The sequence below is a fragment of the Heptranchias perlo genome, chromosome 1, assembly GCF_035084215.1.
Source record: "Heptranchias perlo isolate sHepPer1 chromosome 1, sHepPer1.hap1, whole genome shotgun sequence".
In the NCBI taxonomy this organism is placed as follows: domain Eukaryota; kingdom Metazoa; phylum Chordata; class Chondrichthyes; order Hexanchiformes; family Hexanchidae; genus Heptranchias; species Heptranchias perlo.
In genome coordinates, this window is record NC_090325.1 from 156922080 (window position 1) to 156943053 (window position 20974).

Below are 20974 nucleotides of genomic sequence, written 5' to 3' on the forward strand. Positions count from 1 at the left end.
TGTGGGAGGTGCTGTCAAAGAAGCCATGGCGAGTTGCTGCAGTGCATCCTGTGGATGGTACACACTGCAGCCACTGTGCGCCGGTGGTGAAGGCAGTGAATGTTTAGGGTGGTGGATGGGGTGCCAATCAGGCGGGCTGCTTTGTCCTGGATGGTGTTGAGCTTCTTGAGTGTTGTTGGAGCTGCACTCATCCAGGCAAGTGGAGAGTATTCCATCACACTCCTGACTTGTGCCTTGTAGATGGTGGAAAAGCTTTGGGGAGTCAGGAGGTGTGTCACTCGCTGCAGAATACCCAGCCTCTGACCTGCTCTTGTAGCCACAGTATTTATATGGCTGGTCCAGTTAAGTTTCTGGTCAATGGTGACCCCCAGGATGTTGATGGTGGGGGTGCCCAGAACTGTACACATTACTCCAGATGTAGTCTAACCAGGGCTTTGTATAACTGCAACAAAACTTCCTCCCCTTTATAGTCTAGCCCTATAGATGATAAAGGCTAACATTCCATTAGTCTCTTTGATTATTTTTTGTACCTGACTTCTACATTTTAGTGATCTGTGTACATGGACCCCGAAATCTCTTTGCACTTCCACTGTTCCTAGCTTTGCACCATTTAAAAAACACTCGGATCTGTCCTTTTTTGGTCCAAAGTGGATGACCTCACACTTACCTGAGTTGAAATCCATCTGCTACAGTTTTGCCCACTCACTTAATCTATCAATGTTTCTTTGTAATTTTATGCTCCCGTCTACACTACTTATTGTGCTAGCTATCTTTGTATCATCGGCAAACCTGGATATATGGCTCTCTATTGTGTCATCTAAGTCATTAATAAATATAGTGAATAGATGAGGCCCCAGCACAGATCCTTGTGGGACACCATTAATCATAGGAACAGGAATAGGCCATTCAGCCCCTCGAGCCTGCTCCATCATTTGATAAGATCATGGCTGATCTGTGATCTAACTCCATATACCTGCCGTTGGCCCATATCCCTTAATACCTTTGGTTGCCAAAAAGCTATCTATCTCACATTTAAATTTAGCAATTGAGCTAGTATCAATTGCCGTTTGCGGAAGAGAGTTCCAAACTTCTACCATCCTTTGTGTGTAGAAATGTTTTCTAATCTCACTCCTGAAAGGTCTGGCTCTAATTTTTAGACTGTGCCCCCTACTCCTAGAATCCCCAACCAACGGAAATAGGTTCTCTCTATCCACCCTATCTGTTCCCCTTAATATCTTATAAACTTCGATCAGATCACCCCTTAAACTTCTAAACTCTAGAGAATATGATCCCAATTTGTGTAATCTCTCCTCGTAACTTAATCCTTGAAGTCCGGGTATCATTCTAGTAAACCTACGCTGCACTCCCTCCAAGGCCAATATGTCCTTCCGAAGGTGCGGTGCCCAGAACTGCTCACAGTACTCCAGGTGCGGTCTAACCAGAGTTTTGTATTGCTGCAGCATAACTTCTGCCCCCTTGTACTCCAGTCCTCGAGATATAAAGGCCAGCATTCCATTAGCCTTATTGATTATTTTCTGCACCTGTTCAATGATCTATGTACCTGAACCCCTAAGTCCCTTTGGACATCCACTGTTTTTAACTTTTTACCATTTAGAAAGTACCCTGTTCTATCCTTTTTTGATCCAAAGTGGATGACCTCACATTTGCCCACATTGAATTCCATCCGCCACAGTTTTGCCCATTCACCTAATCTATCAATATCCCTTTGTAATTTTATGTTTTCATCTACACTGCTTACAAGGCCACCAATATTTGTGTCATCGGCAAACTTAGATATGAGACTTTCTATGCCTTCATCTAAGTCGTTAATAAATATTGTGAATAATTGAGGCTCCAAGACAGATCCCTGCGGGACTCCACTGGTCACATCCTGCCAATGTGAGTACCCACCCATTATCCCTACTCTCTGTCGCCTTTCGCTCAGCCAACTTCCTAACCAAGTCCGTACTTTTCCCTCGATTCCATGGGTTTCTATCTTAGCTAACAGTCTCTTATGTGGGACTTTATCAAATGCCTTCTGGAAGTCCATATAAATAACATCCATTGACATTCCCCTGTCCACTACTTTAGTTACCTCTTCAAAAAATTCAATCAGGTTTGTCAGGCACGACCTACCTTTCACAAATCCATGCTGGCTGTCTCTGATTAACTGAAAATTCTCAAGGTGTTCAGTCACCCTATCCTTAATTATAGACTCCAGCATTTTCCCCACAATAGATGTTCGGCTAACTGGTCTATAATTCCCTGGTTTCCCTCTCCTTTCTTAAAAAGCAGAGTGACATTTCAATTCGAGTACATACCCATTATCCCTACTCTGTCATTTACCGCCTAATCAATCTCCCAGGCAGGTCAATAATTTGCCTTCAATTCCACAACCATCAATTTTAGCTAACGGTCTCTTGTGTGGAACCTTATCGAATGTCTTCTGGAAGTCCATATAAACTACATCCATAGACATTCCCCTGACTACTACTTTATTTACTTCCTCAAGAAATTCAATTTGGTTCAATTCAATTAGGAGGCACTGCTGATTCTATCCTAGTAACTTGCAATTGTATCCACAATTGAGGTAGATAAACAGTTTTGACTCCAACTGAAAGCTTCCATTGGCTGTGGAAGGCATAGCATTTCTGAATTGTCTCAATGCCAGTAAATTATAATCCTTGAAGACAAGCACATTATTAATCATTGCCCTGAGTTTGGTCTTTGGTGTAAAATGGACGGGCGGAGGGCAGAGCGATGGCAATGCCCGCCCAACGTTGCCGTCGAGAGGCCTGAACGATTATGAAGATTGCGTCTCATTTTAATGCAGTTGGTGAGCTGTACGTGCGATTTGAGTGCTGACAGGTAACTCACTGTTTTGGAAAGACATGAATTCCAGCAAACATCCACTGAACATGGGCTGCAGCAGCATCTTAAAGGGGAAGGCTGGACAGATTGGGGGGATGGGCGGTTGGTGATGAAGGCATAATTTTTGGGGCCGTGGACTTTGCAGAAGGTGCATGAAGGACAATTCAGGTAATCCTGAAGGTTCAAAACTGCTAAATCAATAAATTAATAATATTTCAAGACCTTCCTCCAGTGATCACTTTAACTTGTGCTGGATCTGGCTGTTTCCCACCCTGTACCACATATGAATTGCAGGGCAAACATGATAATTACAAATATGGCATTGGGGTGCTCGGATCGTGATTTGTATGGAATGAAAAGTTCCCACCTCTTTCCAGCAGGACCGCTTAAATCAAGGCCCACTCGAAAATTGTACTGGTGGGCTTCGAGCAGGAAGTAAAAGATAAATTTATTTTTACTATTTCTGACTTGCTATTTCATCTATGCTGAAAAAAGTAGTGACAAAAAAATTGCCTCCAGCGTCCATGTGCAGTGATTTTCCTTATGCTTATTTCACTATCAAAGAACTGTGAGTAAACCTGCTGTATTCTCAGCTATTGGCTTGAGAAGTAGTTGGTGTCAGTGACAGATATACATACAAAGCCTCTCCCTGATGGTAGTTTACCTGTCTGTCTTTTTCTTTTCATCTTCTAATGCGCGCAATGTATGTTGCAGGCGGTCAGTCAAGATTTCTAGTTCCTGTGTAAGTTTATACTCTTCTCTGAACTGCTCGCCTAGCAGAACAAGATCACGTGTAGCATCATGTAACGGGATGTCACTGAGATAAAGACCTCTCCTGGTCAAATCATCCAAGTTCATCACACTGAATTGAATATGAGAAAAATGTTTTGGTAAACAGAGCAATTTCATTTGAATTGAGGTTTCCAAATTAACAAGCTATGTCAAACATAATTACTGCAGCTCCTTTGAATGACAATGTAAAATATTTAAAAATCCACCCATAATGCTGACAATTCACCTGAGCACATCAGATATCTCATAGAATCATAGAATCATAGAATCATAGAAGTTACAACATGGAAACAGGCCCTTCGGCCCAACATGTCCATGTCGCCCAGTTTATACCACTAAGCTAGTCCCAATTGCCTGCACTTGGCCCATATCCCTCTACACCCATCTTACCCATGTAACTGTCCAAATGCTTTTTAAAAGACAAAATTGTACCCGCCTCTACTACTGCCTCTGGCAGCTCGTTCCAGACACTCACCACCCTTTGAGTGAAAAAATTGCCCCTCTGGACCCTTTTGTATCTCTCCCCTCTCACCTTAAATCTATGCCCCCTCGTTATAGACTCCCCTACCTTTGGGAAAAGATTTTGACTATCGACCTTATCTATGCCCCTCATTATTTTATAGACTTCTATAAGATCACCCCTTAACCTCCTACTCTCCAGGGAAAAATGTCCCAGTCTGTCTAACCTCTCCCTGTAAGTCAAACCATCAAGTCCCGGTAGCATCCTAGTAAATCTTTTCTGCACTCTTTCCAGTTTAATAATATCCTTTCTATAATAGGGTGACCAGAACTGTACACAGTACTCCAAGTGTGGCCTCACCAATGCCCTGTACAACTTCAACAAGACATCCCAACTCCTGCATTCAATGTTCTGACCAATGAAACCAAGCATGCCGAATGCCTTCTTCACCACCCTATCCACCTGTGACTCCACTTTCAAGGAGCTATGAATCTGTACTCCTAGATCTCTTTGTTCTATAACTCTCCCCAACGCCCTACCATTAACGGAGTAGGTCCTGGCCCGATTCGATCTACCAAAATGCATCACCTCACATTTATCTAAATTAAACTCCATCTGCCATTCATCGGCCCACTGGCCCAATTGATCAAGATCCCGTTGCAATCCCAGATAACCTTCTTCACTGTCCACAATGCCACCAATCTTGGTGTCATCTGCAAACTTACTAACCATGCCTCCTAAATTCTCATCCAAATCATTAATATAAATAACAAATAACAGCGGACCCAGCACCGATCCCTGAGGCACACCGCTGGACACAGGCATCCAGTTTGAAAAACAACCCTCCACAACCACCCTCTGTCTTCTGTCATCAAGCCAATTTTGTATCCAATTGGCTACCTCACCTTGGATCCCATGAGATTTAACCTTATGTAACAACCTACCATGCGGTACCTTGTCAAATGCTTTGCTGAAGTCCATGTAGACCACGTCTACTGCACAGCCCTCATCTATCTTCTTGGTTACCCCTTCAAAAAACTCAATCAAATTCGTGAGACATGATTTTCCTCTCACAAAACCATGCTGACTTTTCCTAATTAGTCCCTGCCTCTCCAAATGCCTGTAGATCCTGTCCCTCAGAATACCCTCTAACAACTTACCCACTACAGATGTCAGGCTCACTGGTCTGTAGTTCCCAGGCTTTTCCCTGCCGCCCTTCTTAAACAAAGGCACAACATTTGCTACCCTCCAATCTTCAGGCACCTCACCTGTAGCGGTGGATGATTCAAATATCTCTGCTAGGGGACCCGCAATTTCCTCCCTAACCTCCCATAACGTCCTGGGATACATTTCATCAGGTCCCGGAGATTTATCTACCTTGATGCGCGTTAAGACTTCCAGCACCTCCCTCTCTGTAATATGTACACTCCTCAAGACATCACTATTTATTTCCCCAAGTTCCCTAACATCCATGCCTTTCTCAACCGTAAATACCGATGTGAAATATTCATTCAGGATCTCACCCATTTCTTGTGGTTCCGCACATAGATGACCTTGTTGATCCTTAAGAGGCCCTACTCTCTCCCTAGTTACCCTTTTGCCCTTTATGTATTTGTAGAAGCTCTTTGGATTCACCTTTGCCTGATCTGCCAAAGCAATCTCATATCCCCTTTTTGCCCTCCTGATTTCTCTCTTAACTCTACTCCGGCAATCTCTATACTCTTCAAGGGATCCACTTGATCCCAGCTGCCTATGCATGTCATATGCCTCCTTCTTCTTTTTGACTAGTGCCTCAATCTCCCGAGTCATCCAAGGTTCCCTACTTCTACCAGCCTTGCCCTTCACTTTATAAGGAATGTGCTTACCCTGAACCCTGGTTAACACACTTTTGAAAGCCTCCCACTTACCAGACGTCCCTTTGCCTGCCAACAGACTCTCCCAATCAACTTCTGAAAGTTCCTGTCTAATACCATCAAAATTGGCCTTTCCCCAATTTAGAATTTTAACTTTTGGGCCAGACCTATCCTTCTCCATAGCTATCTTAAAACTAATGGAATTATGATCACTTGTCCCAAAGTGATCCCTCACTAACACTTCTGTCACCTGCCCTTCCTTATTTCCCAAGAGGAGGTCAAGTTTTGCCCCCTCTCTCGTCGGGCCATCCACATACTGAATGATCTCAAAAAGATAAATTCAACGGTGCAGTGTTGGAACAGCATATCCTAAATTCTATGCATAAAATACCATAGGGCATGAGAGAACCTAAAGGTAAGAAAAAATAGCTCACAATTCACACTTCTGGGAAACTGTTTTCACTGGTAGGAGGGTCGGTAACCAGAGGACACAGATTTAAGATAATTGGCAAAGAAACCAGGGGGGAGATGAAGAGAAAGTCTTTTAAGCAGCAAGTTGTAATGATTTGGAATACACTGTCTGAAAGGGTGGTGGAAGTAGATTCAATAGTAACTTTCAAAAGGGAATTGGATAAATACTTGAACGGAAAAAATTTTAGGGCTACGGGGAAAGAGCAGGGGAGTGGGACTAATTGGACAGCTCTTTCAAAGAGCCGGCACAGTGTAAGATTGTACCCTTGCTCCTAGTACAGTGGGCAGGTGAAATAGCTATAATGGCGTCTATGGGTATCTTTTTCTTTTATATGATTGTATGTAATTAAATACACTGGTGCTGGATGTATGAACCGAGCGGGACTGATATCAGGGCAGGGGGCTCTTTGATCACAGCAATTTGCAACAAAGACAGCCTCAGCATAGCGCCTTCTGGCTTGGTCATGCGAACAAGCTAAAAGATGAAACAAAGAAACATTCCTGACTTGGTTACAGCTGGGACCCTTATCAGATACTGGGCACCACAAATAAAGGTGCCTTACAAAGCAGGTCCATAAAACATGGCCTGGAAACTGAAGGAGTCAAGGGAGGCCTAGAGCAATAAGGGCTCCCAACCTTGACACAAAGACAAGGATAGATAAGATGAGGCAAAATAGTTTTAAGCCACTGTGTGATGTCATGATTGGTTAAGACCAGAGGTGGGACACAAGCTGCCTCTGCAGACCCCTGAAAGGTGAAAGATAACAGGGGAGGCTGACCCCTTTCTCTTAAAGAAAAATGAACTTGAGGCATCATTGGACACCTCGTCCTTTTGGGAGACCCCACTAGGGCATGGGCCCATGTCAATAGCTAATCCTGGGTCCACCCCCAAAAGTGGCATAAAAGGAGCACTCTGCACTGGTGTCAGGTTGTAGCGATTTAGCAGGAGTAACGTAACTACGGCTGACTTTGAAGGCCCACCAAACAGCCATTTGACGAACAATCTGGATTAACAGAAGTAGGACTGAGGAGAAGGAGTGCAAGAGGTCACCCCAGGAGAGGAAGAAAACGTGTGTGTTGGTCCTTTTGTCAATTTCAATAAAGCACCTTTTTACCAAATTGGAGTAAGGTCAGTTCTTAATTACCGGCAACTGACAGTAAAATCTCACAGAATTGGCAATTATGCTGGGACCTGACTAAAATTGGTGCTCATTTGGCTTCACAGAAGGTCCTAGGTCTGACCTATTTGCGCGGTACGTCAGTTTGGGAGGGAGAACCAAAAGGGTGCGTTTTGCCAGTGGTATTTGTGTCTAAGAGGATGGCTAGTCACGCGAAAAACGTGGATTCGGTCCTACAGACAGAATGGGAAAAATTAAACAGTATTGAAGCAATTAGGACAGTTATGACTGATAGTGAGAACAGCTTCACTGCAGTATTAGCTTTCATCCAGAAACAGATGGATGAGGGTAGCATCATGCCTAAAAGAGGCTGTCACCTACTAAGCCATGCCGCCCTCTTCTGTACAAAGAGGAACGAGCAGTTAAAATCTGATCTGGAGAAAGAACTGAGCCAGGTCAAAGAGCAGGCCTTCGTGCTAAATAGAGAAAAGATTCAGATGGGGATAGGGATCACGGAAATAAAGAGGGACCTAGAACTGCAGTGGAATAGGATACAAGGCCTCACAAGTATACTGCAGCAGCAGCAGACTCAGGGGCGCGTGTCCGCTGCGCTAGCAGTCGGGTCACAGAAGATGAAGGATAGAATTCGGGAAATGGAGGGTGTAATTGGGGGTTTGACCCAGGAATTAGAGGATGCATGAAGGGCTCTGCGAGAAGAAATAACTAAGCCAGTAACAGAGGCCGACCATTCCACATGTCACCTCAGGATAGCTGAGCTGGAGGGCAGACTGGGACTCCAGAAAGCCGTTGTTTCAGCTATAACCAGGAGACGGGAATGACAGGAGGTGCTCTTGACTGGGAGGGACCAATGGCCTCCTATCCCTACCCCAACAATGACCAGGAGTTTAAGGGAAAAGAGCCGATGCTCCTAAATGTGATAACAACCAGAACAACAACGGGAGCCAAGGGAGGGCGGGGACCCACCGTGGTAGACATTGCACAGGGGTTGGCCAGAGAAATTGGCACTATGTCACAATACCCCTTCCTTCCAGCAATGGAGGAGAAGGAGAAAACTTTTAAACATGGGAGCAAAAACAAGCCTGATAAATGGTCTTTCCCACATGAGATTTTAAATCGGTTTAGAATTAAGTTAAGTAGGAAAAATTGGAGATTGAAAATGGAGTGCAGAGATGAAGGATAGATGATTTAAAATGGAAGAGATAATAAGCTACAGAATGTGTTCTTTTGTTTTCAGTGTACTATTTCTTTAAAAAGCCTGTCCTCATTGTGAGTGCTTTCTGTTACTGCTTATTATGTGTTTTTCTCTTTTGTGTAATGTGTCTATTTTGTCTTGTGTTTAATTCTGATATTGCTGAATTAAAATTGGAGTCATTGAGGTTAACTGACCTATTAAATTCTGGTGCTTATAAAATGGAGCGTGTCAAATTCCGTATATGAGACCGTCACATAAAATTTGGCATTTTCAATTTCTTAAATGCTTAATGATTTGAAATAAATGTCGAGCGATCTGAAGTTTAAGTTGTGCTGAATATTGTTGAGTGTGAATTGATGTGTGAGGAATTAAGGTGTGTAACTGCAAATCAAAGAACGATATCTTGTTATCTAGTACAGGGCATCTAGAGTTGTTTGACACCGAGTCAGCACGGGAGGTGGGATAGTTTATGACTAGAAGATAAGACCGAAGAGGCATATGTGATGCTCCAACAGCTGAATAGTAATTATGTTAATTTTGTTTATACTGTACTCAATGTACATATGATCACAAAATGTGATCACAATATGTAACCACAAATACCAGGCTTGCGTTTTGTAGGTGAAATAACTTGAAAAGGAGCCAACACAAACCCGTCATGAGGTGGTTATGGTGGTGCCTCCTGTTTGGAACATGAGGACCATCATCTACACTAAGGAACTCGGGGGAATTAAAACAACAGGACTGTAAGCCTAGGATGGAGGGAGACGGAGCAGGCAAAGGGAACTAGGCTCCTTGTCCAGTTCCTTGCTTGCACATACCTACTTACCACATTGGTCTGCATGTCCTGCTCAATATTGAAAACCAAACACAAATCAAAGTAACTGTAAGTGACTCCTTAGAACCCAGCTACATACCTACAGAGCCAGTTTCAGGTTTGACATTCCCCCACTAACGGAGGACTTTAAAGACTTAGTGACACGACTGAATACATCCCTAAAACACTTTTACATACTCCAACAGGATAATTCCTTGATAGACGATGATATCGGCAATCTTGAGGAGGAATCCCACTGGTGGGACATAGGGTCAAACATATCAATCCACCCCTGGGTGCGTATTGCCTCTCACCTCCTTGTAGTATTGCAGCTCCTACTGAACATTTACTCACATTGTTAAACGAATAATTAAGACGCCGTAACAAGTACTAAGAAACAACTCAGTTTCTGAGGGAATTAAAGTGAGGGATCGGAGAGGACTCCTCTCCCTCAAGGCAGGGTCTGTAAAATTGTAACCTTGCTCATAGTACAGTGGGCAAGTGAAATAGCTATAATGGCGTCTATGGGTATCTTTTTCTTTTATATGATTGTATGTAATTAAATACACTGGTGCTGGATGTATAAACCGAGCAGGACTGATATTAGGGCAGGGGGCTCTTTGATCACAGCAATTTGCAACAAAGGCAGCCTCAGCATTCCACCTTCCCGCTTGGTCATGCGAACAAACTAAAAGATGAAACAGACAAACATTCCTGACTTGGTTAGAGCTGGGACCTTTATCAGATACTGGGCACCATAAATAAGGGAGCCTTACAAAGCAGGTCCATAAAACATGGCCTGGAATCTGAAGGAGTCAAGGGAGGCCTAGAGCAATAAGGGCTCCCAACCTTGACACAAAGACAAGGATAGATAAGATGAGGCAAAATAGTTTTAAGCCACTGTGTGAAGTCATTATTGGTTAAGACCAGCAGTGGCACACAAGCTACTTCTGCAGACCCCTGAAAGGTGGAAGATAACAGGGGAGGCTGACCCCTTTCTCTGAAAGAAACTAAGAACCCGAGGCATCATTGGACACCTCGTCCTTTTGAGTGACCCCAATAGGGCATGGGCCCATGTCAATAGCTAATCCTGGGTCCACCCCCAAAAGTGGCATAAAAGGAGCACTCTGCACTGGTGTCAGGTTGTAGAGATTTAGCAGGAGTAACGTAACTACGGCTGACTTTGAAGGCCCACCAAACAGCCATTTGACGAACGATCCGGATCAACAGAAGTAGGACTGAGGACAAGGAGTCCAAGAGGTCAACCCTGGAGGGGCAGAAGATGTGAGAGACAAACCAATCGACGAAGGTATCCCAGGTGGGGTGGAAAGCGCTTTCCTCAAAGCTCCTGAGACAGACACAACTCGACCCAGTGTGGAACGAGTGATATGATCTCTTGCTCTGTGTTGTAAACCACTGCCCAACATTGCGTGTTGGTCATTTTGTCATTTTCATTAAAGCACCTTTTTACCAAATTGGAATCAGATTAATTACCGGTAACTGAGAGTAAAATCTCACAACAGGAACAATGGGTCGAAGGGCCTCCTTCTGTGCTGCATGATTCTATGATTCCAAAAATGCCACTGTGTCATGTCTTTGCTTTAACACCAACAAAAGGCTACGTTCAAATTAACGCAGAAAATATATGCTGTTATATAAATGCTGTAAACTTACAGTATAATTTCTTGACAAATGAAAGGTATACCTGGGAGAGCACAGGAAAAGTATATTATCAGCTTCAGCTAAGTAGATCATCTGCCCCTTCAAACGTAAACAGCTGATTTCAGCACCAGTCAGATCATCATCAGATTCTGCCTTTTCTACATTCAGCAAACCTTCCTAAGGTGGGTGCCAGAAAATATATTAATAATTCTGGATCAAAACCATTCATGAAGTAGACTTTAGTGGAATTCACTGTAATGTATAATAATAATTTTAAAAATAGGACCTCCGGTTACCTTACTTCTTAACACAAAAACTGTGTTAATGTGTGAGAGGATTCCATGGAAAGTAAAGTCAATATGTGGCCGAACCAAAGAGAAAACTGATAGAAGATTACAACTTCCAGGCTGAAGCTAGAGCAGGAAGTAAAAGGAACAATTACAAATGATACCCTATAGATGTTTCCATGAATCAAGATCACAAAATTAAACTGTTCTATTGTCCAAGAAGAAGAAAATCAAGATGCAAAGACAAACTGCCTTTTCTTCAAGACATAAAGAGGACTTTGTAGGGCAGATTTTATGAATGTGCATTAATCAGCGGGGAGCCTCACTCACCAGGAACACATACCTAGAAATCACAGCAGGTGAAGCTCTCCACTGGTAGCACACTTTCATTAAATTAACCCTTATACCATTCAAACTGTGCCTCATTTTTTTTAATGGGCTTAAGGATTGCACTAGTGCATTGCTTTTGAACAATATTGTTTTATTTACTTGAACCATATTGTTTTATTTACTTGAATGCCTTGTGTTGTGCAGGAAATATAAAAGAAATGAAGGAAGATTTCCCACATCGCCATTTCCATTCAGTTCTGACACCTTACTGACGGAGAGCAAATGGCCAGCATAAGGCAAGGAAATGATGGCTCTTTTCATCCAGTTTTATAATTATTTATTTTTCAATCAATCACAAATGTGTACCATTGCCTTTAAGTATTCTTGTCCCATTGGAATATATACTTCACTATATATACCCAAGTGTAAGGAGACTCACATGCAAAATGGCTCAGTACTTTTTAACCAAAAAATACCCCAAAAAAACATGAAAACAAATCTGTGGCCCATGTAATAGCTGCCTATTAGCCACCACAGCTCCAAGAGACTGGGAAATTTGATTTTATTGCGTGTGATTGTTCCACAAGCTGCCAACACTATACACAGACAGAAAATGGGATACCAGAAGCCCGACAACAGAAAGCAGCTTACTGGCAATCTGAGAGAGGTAAACAGGACTGCTACAGCTGAAAAGAAGCCAAAGGCAGATCAAGAACAAGAGCTGGAAAGAGGCAAAAGGAGAATGGAAGTTAAAGACAAACAGGTAGGAGCTGGAGTTGGACGAGTGGCTCCAGAGAGTTCAGAACAAAGAAGAATCTGACTTGGCAATGGGCATTTACAAGCCCTCCCCTGAGTGAGCTACAGTCTACTTCCGTCACAATGAGTCACAGCCTTTCTACTTTCAACCCTTATAGCGACATAAATTATATGAGTAATTGTTCTGATACAGGAGAAATAACAAACCCAAATCAAAATAATGAGTACACACCATTCCATTTTTCTTCTGAAGTGTATACTCATTCCAAATCTATTGGGTTAACAAAAGGAAACCAGCCAATCTGTCTTTAAGGGGCCCACATTACTCTTACCCACCCTCTTTCTCTTTATATACTTGTAAAAACCTTTACTGTTGTCCTTGATATCCCTCACAAGTTTTTTCTCATATTCCCTTTTTGCAGCTCTTACTACTTCCTTTGTATCCCTTTGCTGTTCTTTATATCTCTCCCAGACCTCGGGATCGCTACTGTTCTTTGTATTTGTATAAGTCCTTTCTTTTAGTTTTATGCTCTCACTTCTCTTGTTGACCAAGGTTGTTTAATTACACAAGTACGGCTCTTGCCATTTATGGGTATATACAGGTCTTGTATTCTACCAGGTACTTCTTTGAACAACTAAGGGTAAACTTTAACCCCAAGAATGGGCAGATGGGGGCAGGTGGGAAGGTAAAAATGGTAAAAATATAAAACCTGACACCGGTTTTAATGGAGGTGGGTCGAGGGGTGGGTGACCAACCTGCTCTCAGGAGGCAGGTTCGGCATTCCAGGGCCTTCTGCATCACACCACATAAGAGGAGGTGAGAAGGCCTGGATCAACATGTAAATGTCTTTATTACACTGCTTGTGGCCCAGGAGGAGCAGGAATGTTTTCCTCCAGGCCCAATAAGCTTACCTGCTGCAATCCCGCACACGCGATGGGATGCCCCCTGCCCCCCTATGTCCGACCCCCCACAACGATCTCCGACTCCCCACCACGATCTCCGACCCCCCCACCCATGATCTTCAACTCCCCCACAATATCCAACCCCCCACAACGATCTCTGACTCCCCACCACGATCTCCGACCCCCCTCACCCATGATCTTCGACTCCCCCACAATATCCAAACCACCTCACGATCTCTGACCCCCCCATTATCTCTGACCCCCCCCCCCGATCTCCAAAGCCCCCCATAATTTCCAACCCCCCCTGATGTCCAACCCCCCCAAGACTGAGCCCCCGATGACCAACCTCACCGATGACCACCAACCACGATGACCCCCCCATTGGTTACCGCCATCTCCGGTGATCCTCCTGATGACCGCGGCCCCGATGACACCCCCAATGACCGCTGACCCTGATGACCCCCTGATGACCATCGACCCTGATGACCGCTGACCCCGATGGCCCCGATGAGCGCCGATCCCAATGACCCCCGATGAGTGCCGACCCCGATGACCGCCGACCCCGATGACTCCCCCTATGACCAACAATCCCCACATCCAACTACCCCACAACGACCACCTCCCCACGCCCCCTCCCCGATTGCCACCGATCTAAGACTTACCTGCTCCCTGGCTGCTCTCCCATCCGACTGATAGTCAGCCTGTCAATCTGGCTGGCTGTCGGGCGGGAAACCTACTGAAAAAAACTGAAAGATCTCCTTACATCAAAATCTTAAGGACGTCCGGGAAACTCATACATTCGGGTTTCCCGTTAGGAAATCCTCCCTGTCACTCACTTCCCAGCTCAATGTTAAAATTTACCCCCTAGTGTTTTAAAGATATAGATTAAATAAAGAAGAAAAAATTAATTTTATAAGTTTGTATTTTGCATAAATTCGGAAGTCTGCTGCATGAGATGGAAATCCTACAAACTCTGTTGACATCTGCACCTGAATTCCTGATTTCTGCTCTTGGTGCACGATGAGGATGAATTTGTAAAATCTACCCTAAAATGCTCACTCCAATGGATAAACTTCTGGCTGACTTCTTAGCATAAGATCAGAGTTGCGCCCTTTTATCTCCGAGGGAACTTGTGCGTAACTGATTTCCGCTGGTTTTACGCCGAAATATCAATACACGCGGATTTCCTCAATCATTTGTTTCGCTCCCGAGTTGCATCCACTGAAACCCCACTTGTCTCATTAACACAGCTCCAATCCCATGCAAAGAACCAGAGTACATGAGTTTCCTACATTGAAGCAGTTCTGAACTGTCATAAATTTACGCCCAAAATTTTAGGCGCAGCAGACCCAGTCATTATTTCTGGAGTTCTAAGACGATTTTTTTTAAAGTTTCCCCTTACTGAGACCTGCACTGTATTTACCATATCTTTAAGTGCTTTTTGAAGGCATCAGGATCTATCACATTAAAAAGAAAAAAGATTCCACAATTGCATTTTCTGAAACAAGCAGGCCTGGAATTTCCTCCATGACACATCCCTGAAGTTAGACCCAAAAATGCACCCATTCCCGCGACCATTCTGCCAATGTCAAGTTATGCTCAAATTTCCTGAGAATCTCATTAGAATATGCCTGAATGTAAAATGGGTGTAAATCAGCGGAAACAATCAGGGCCCAAGGAAAGTGCCAAACTTGATTTTAAAAGGGAAAAACGGGTGGGTTGGGGGTGGGCATTCAAAATCGTAATCATTTCAGACCTGCCACCAACCCGTCCATTTCTGGTTTTCACCAGGGGGGACGAGGGGCGATCATCCAACCCACTCCCAGTAGGTGGTTTGCTAATTAAAACCTCTGAAGGAGGCTGCAGGCCTCCATTTTTGCAGAGTTTCCTATTTCAACCACGGGCAGCAGGGATTCCCGGGCCTTCACTTTCATGCCACGTGAAAGGAGGTGAGAAGGCCCGAGACTAACAGGTAGGTGCCTTTCTGGCACTGCTTGTGGGCCCAGAGGAGCAGGAGTGCTTCTCCCAGGCCCAACAAGCCTACCTGCTGCGACCCCCCAACGATAGCGGACTCCCCCCGCCTCCGATCTCTGACAACCGCCCGCATCGATCGTGGGTCCCCGCGATGACCCCCAAACCGACAGCCCCCCCACCCCGTGACTGACCCCGGATCCCACCCCCATGATTGATTCCTCTCCGTTACCCTCTGCCAACCCATGCCCCCGTGCCAACCCTTGCTCCTGTGCCAATCCATGCCCACGTGCCCCCCATGCCATGTGCCAACCCATGTCCCTTGCCAACCAGCCCCATCCATACAAACAAAGACTTACATCCTCTCTCTGGCTGGCCTCCCGACTGCCCGAGACCAGCCTGTCAATCAGGCCAGCCAGTCGGACGGCAAACCAACAAAAAAAAAAAAGACGTCCTTACGTCAAAATCGTTAGAACGTCCGGGAAACCCTTACTTCCGGGTTTCCCTTCTGCAATTTGACACCACCGTCCCCTTCCCGGCTCGGAGTCAAAATCATGCCCCATATATTTCTCTTCTTTAAGTATGAAAATTAAAGTTTGGGGTTGTATTCTCTAGAGTTTCGAAGGTTAAGGGGTTATCTGATCGAAGTTTATAAGATATTAAGGAGAACAGATAGGGTGGATAGAGAGAAACTATTTCCGCTGGTTGGGGATTTTAGGAGTAGGGGACATAGTCTAAAAATTAGAGCCAGACCTTTCAGGAGTGAGATTAGAAAACATTTCTACACACAAAGGGTTGTAGAAATTTGGAACTCTCTTTCGCAAACGGCAATTGATACTAGCTCAATTGCTAAATTTAAATCTGAGATAGATAGCTTTTTGGCAACCAAAGGTATTAAGGCATATGGGCTAAAGGCAGGTATATGGAGTTAGATCACAGATCAGCCATGATCTTATCAAATGGCGGAGCAGGCACGAGGGGCTGAATGGCCTACTCCTGTTCCTATGTTCCTAACTCATTTAATGCACATTAGACACAGCATGTTTCAGAAACTGGAATCATAGAATCATAGAATGGTTACAGCACAGAAGGAGGCCATTCGGCCCATCGAGTCTGCCTGGAAAGTTTTTCAATTTTTAACGTGACTTATGCTAATCCTATGAAAACGCAATAAAAGAAACAGAAAATATAGGTCTAAGTGAGGACAAACAAAAAGAAACATTCAAAAAACATCAGAAAAATTACTGTTTTCTGCTACTTGTGAAAATCTGATTGTAATTAGATGACCTAATAGTAGAAGGAAAGTATCATAATATCATGGTAGGTGCAGCACAGGAGGAGGCCATTCAGCCCATCAGGCCTGTGCCAGTTCTTTGAAAGAGCTATCCAATTAGTCCCATTCTCCTGTTCTTTCCCCATAGCCCTGTAAATTTTTTCCCTCCAAATATTTATTCAATTCCATTTTGAAAGTTACTATTGAATCCACCACTCTTTCAGGCAATGCATTCCAGATCATTACAATTGATGCATAAAAAAAGTTTCCACATGTCGCCTCCAGGTCTTTTATCTTAAATCTGTGTCCCTTCTGCAACTGGAAACAGTTTCTCCTTATTTACTCTATCAAAACCCTTAATAATTTTGAATCAAAACTCCCCTTAACCTTCTCTGTTCTAAGGAGAACAACCCCAGCTTTTCCAGATAACTGAAGTCCCTCATCCCTGGCACCATTCTAGTAAATCTCTTCTGCACTCTCTCTAAGACCTTAACATCCAATGAGGAAGCCAGATTGCTGGATCTGGTTCTGGGGGGTGAGATGGGTCAAGTGGAGCAAGTGTCAGTGGAGGAACATTTAGGGAACAGTGATCATAGTATCATAAGGTTTAGATTAGTTATGCAAAAGCACAAGGAGCAATCTAGAGTAAAAATATTTAATTGGAGGAGGGCCAATTTCACTGGGTTGAGAACGGATCTGGCCCGGGTACAGTGGGATCAAAGATTGGCAGGCAGAACTATAATCGAAAAATGGGCGGCCTTTAAAGAGGAAATGGTTCAGGTACAGTCCAGGTACATTCCCGCGGGGGGGAGAAGTAGGGCAATCAAAGCCAGAGCTCCCTGGATGACGAAAGTGATAGAGAGTAAGATGAAGCAGAAAAAGGGGGCGTATGACAGATGTTAGGTTGATAATACAAGTGAGAACCAGGCTGAATATAGAAAGTACAGAGGAAAAGTGAAAAAGGAAATCAGAGGGGCAAAGAGAAATTAGAAGAATAGACTGGCGGCTAACATAAAAGGGAATCCAAAAGTCTTCTATAGGGATATAAAGAGTAAACGGGTAGTAAGAGAAGGGGTGGGGCCAACTAGAGACCAAAAAGGAGATCTACTCATGGAGGCAGAGGGAATGGCCGAGGTACTAATTGAGTGCTTTGTATCTGTCTTTACCAAGGAAGAAGATGCTGTCAAGATCACAGTAACAGGAGATAGTTGAGATACTGGATGGACTAAAAATTGATAAAGAGGAGGTACTAGAAAGGCTGGCTGTACATAAAATAGATAAGTCACCCGGTCCGGATGGGATGCATCCTAAATTGCTGAGGGAAGTAAGGGTGGAAATTGCGGAGGTGCTGTCCATAATCTTCCTTAGATATGGGGGTGCTGCCAGAGGACTGGAGAATTGCAAGTGTTGCACCCTTATTCAAAAAAGGGTGTAAGGATAAACCCAGAAACTACAGGCAGTCTGTTTAACTTCGGTGGTGAGGAAGCTTTCAGAAACAATAACGCAGACAAAATTAATAGTCAATTGGATAAGTGTAGATTAATAAAGGAAAGCCAGCATGGATTTGTTGAAAGAAAATCGTGTTTAACTAACTTGATTGAGTTTTTTGATGAGGTAACAGAGAGAGTTGATGAGGGCAATGCAGTTGATGTTGTGTATATGGACTTTCAAAAGGCATTTGATAAAGTGCCACATAATAGGCTTGTCAGCTAAATTGAAGCCCATGGAATCAAAGGGGCAGTGGCAGCATGGATACAAAATTGGCTAAGTGACGAAGGAGATAATCTCCGAAAGCTTGTGATTTTCAAATAAAACTGTTGGACTATAACCTGGTGTTGTAAGATTCCTTACAGGAAACAGAGAGTAGTGGTGAACGGTTGTGTTTCGGACTGGAGGGAGTTATACAGTGGTGCTTTTTTTGATATATATTAATGACTTGGACTCGGGTGTGCAAGGCAGTTTCAAAATTTGCAGATGACACAAAACTTGCAAGTGTAGTAAGCAGTGAGGAGGACAGTAATAGACTTCAAGAGGACAGAGACAGGCTGGCGGAATGGGCGGACACCTGGCAGATGAAATTTAATGGAAAAGTGCAAAGTGATACATTTTGTCAGGAAGGACGAGGAGAAGCAATATAAACTAAATGGTACAATTCTAAAGGGGGTGTAGGAACAGAGAGACCTGGGGGTATATGTGCACAAACCTTGGAAGGTGGCAGGACAGGTTGAGAAAGTGGTTAAAAAAAATACGGAATCCAGGGCTTTATAAATAGAGGCATAGAGTACAAAAGCAAGGAAGTTATGTTGAACCTTTATAAAACACTGGCTCGGCTACAACTGGAATGCTGTGTTCAATTCTGAGCTCTGCACTTTAGAAAGGATGTGTAGGCTTTAAAGGGGGTGCAGAAAAGATTTACTAGGAAGGTGCCAGGGATGAGTGAATTTAGCTACGAGGATAGGCTGGAGAAGCTGGGGTAGTTCTCCTTAAAGCAGAGAAGGTTGAGAGGTGATTTGATAGAAGTGTTCAAAACCATGAAGGGTTTAGACAAAGTAACTAAAGAGAAACTGTTTCCATCAGCAATAGGAAAGCAAAGAGAGGGTATGAAAAAATACTGGCAAGTAAAATTAAGAAAAACCCAAATATGTTTTATAAATACATAAAGAGCAAGAGGATAATGAAGGAAAGACAAGGGCCTATTAGAGACCATAAAGGTAACCTGTGGAGGTGGAAGATGTTGGTGCGGTCCTTAATGAATATTTTGCGTCTGTCTTCACAAAAGAGGGAGACGATGCAAAGATTGTAGTTAAGGAGGAGGAGTGAGAAATATTGGATGGAATAAACATAGTGAGTGAGGAAGTATTAAGGGGATTAGCACCTTTGAAAGTAGATAAATCGACAGGCCCAGGCTGTTAAAAGAAGCAAGGGAGGAAATAGCAGAGGCTCTGACTATCATTTTCCAATCTTCCTGGCTACAGCCGTGGTGCCGTACGATTGGAGGACTGTTAACGTTGTACCATTGTTTAAAAAGGGAGAAAGAGGTACACCGAGTAATTATAGGCCAATCAGTCTGACCTCGGTGCTGGGCAAATTATTGGAATCGATTCTGAGGACAGTCAGAATGGATTTGTTAAGGGCAGGTCGTGTCTGACTAAATTGATTGAATTTTTGGAGCCGGTAACAAGGAGGGTCGATGAGGGTAACACATTTGATGTAATGTACATAGATTTCAGCAAGGCTTGTGACAAGGTCCCACATGGCAGACTGGTCAAAAAAGTAAAAGCCCACGGGATCAAAGCGAAAGTGGCTAGTTGGATCCAAAATTGGCTCAGTGGCAGGAAGCAAAGGATAATGGTTGATGGGTGTTTTTGCGACCGGAAGGCTGTTTCCAGTGGGGTCCCGCAAGGCTCAGTACTAGGTCCCTTGCTTTTTGTGGTAAATATTAATGATTTGGAATTGAATGTGGGGGGCTTGATCAAGAAGTTTGCAGATGATACAAAAATTGGCTGTGTAGTTGATAGTGAGGAGGAAAGCTGTAGACTGCAGGAAGATATCAATGGACTGGTCAGGTGAGCAGAAAAGTGGCAAATGGAATTCAATCCAGAGAAGTGTGAGATAATGCATTTGGGGAGGGCAAACAAGGCAAGGGAGTACACAATAAATGGGAGGATACTGAGAGGTGTAGAGGAACAGAGGAACCTTGGAGTGGATGTCCACAGATCCCTGAAGGTAGCAGGATAGGTAGATAAGGAGGTGAAGAAGGCATATGAAATACTTTCCTTTATTAGCTGAGGCATAGAATATAAGAGCAGGGAGATTATTCTAGAACTGCATAAAACATTGGTTAGGCCACAGCCTGAGTACTGCGTACAGTTCTGGTCACCACATTATAAGAAAGATGGGATTGCACTAGAGAGGGTACAGACGAGATTTACAAGGATGTTGCCAGGGCTGGGGAATTTTAGATATGAGAAAAGATTGGAAAGGCTGGGGTTGTTTTCTCTGGAACAAAGGAGGCAGAGGGGAGATTTGATTGAGGTGTATAAAATTATGACGGAACTAGATAGAGTGGGTAAGGAGGACCTATTTCCCCTAGCAGAGGGGTCAGTAACCGGGGGCATAGATTTAAAGTAATTGAATTAGAGGGGAGCTGAGGAGAAATGTTTTCACCCAGAGTGTGGTGGGGGTCTGGAACTCACC

General features: G+C 43.8%; 1 protein-coding gene across 1 annotated transcript in view; it reads right to left on the reverse strand.

Annotated features, from left to right (window-relative positions):
- gucy1b1 (guanylate cyclase 1 soluble subunit beta 1) overlaps window positions 1–20974 on the reverse strand; it is a 145633-nt gene that overhangs the window by 40587 nt on the left and 84072 nt on the right. The window contains exons 7-9 of the mRNA XM_067969961.1: window positions 11554–11670; window positions 11301–11434; window positions 3536–3733 (exon numbers count right to left, since the gene is read on the reverse strand). Coding sequence (XP_067826062.1) covers window positions 3536–3733; window positions 11301–11434; window positions 11554–11670 — 449 coding nt within the window. The remainder of the gene's footprint in view (window positions 1–3535; window positions 3734–11300; window positions 11435–11553; window positions 11671–20974) is intronic.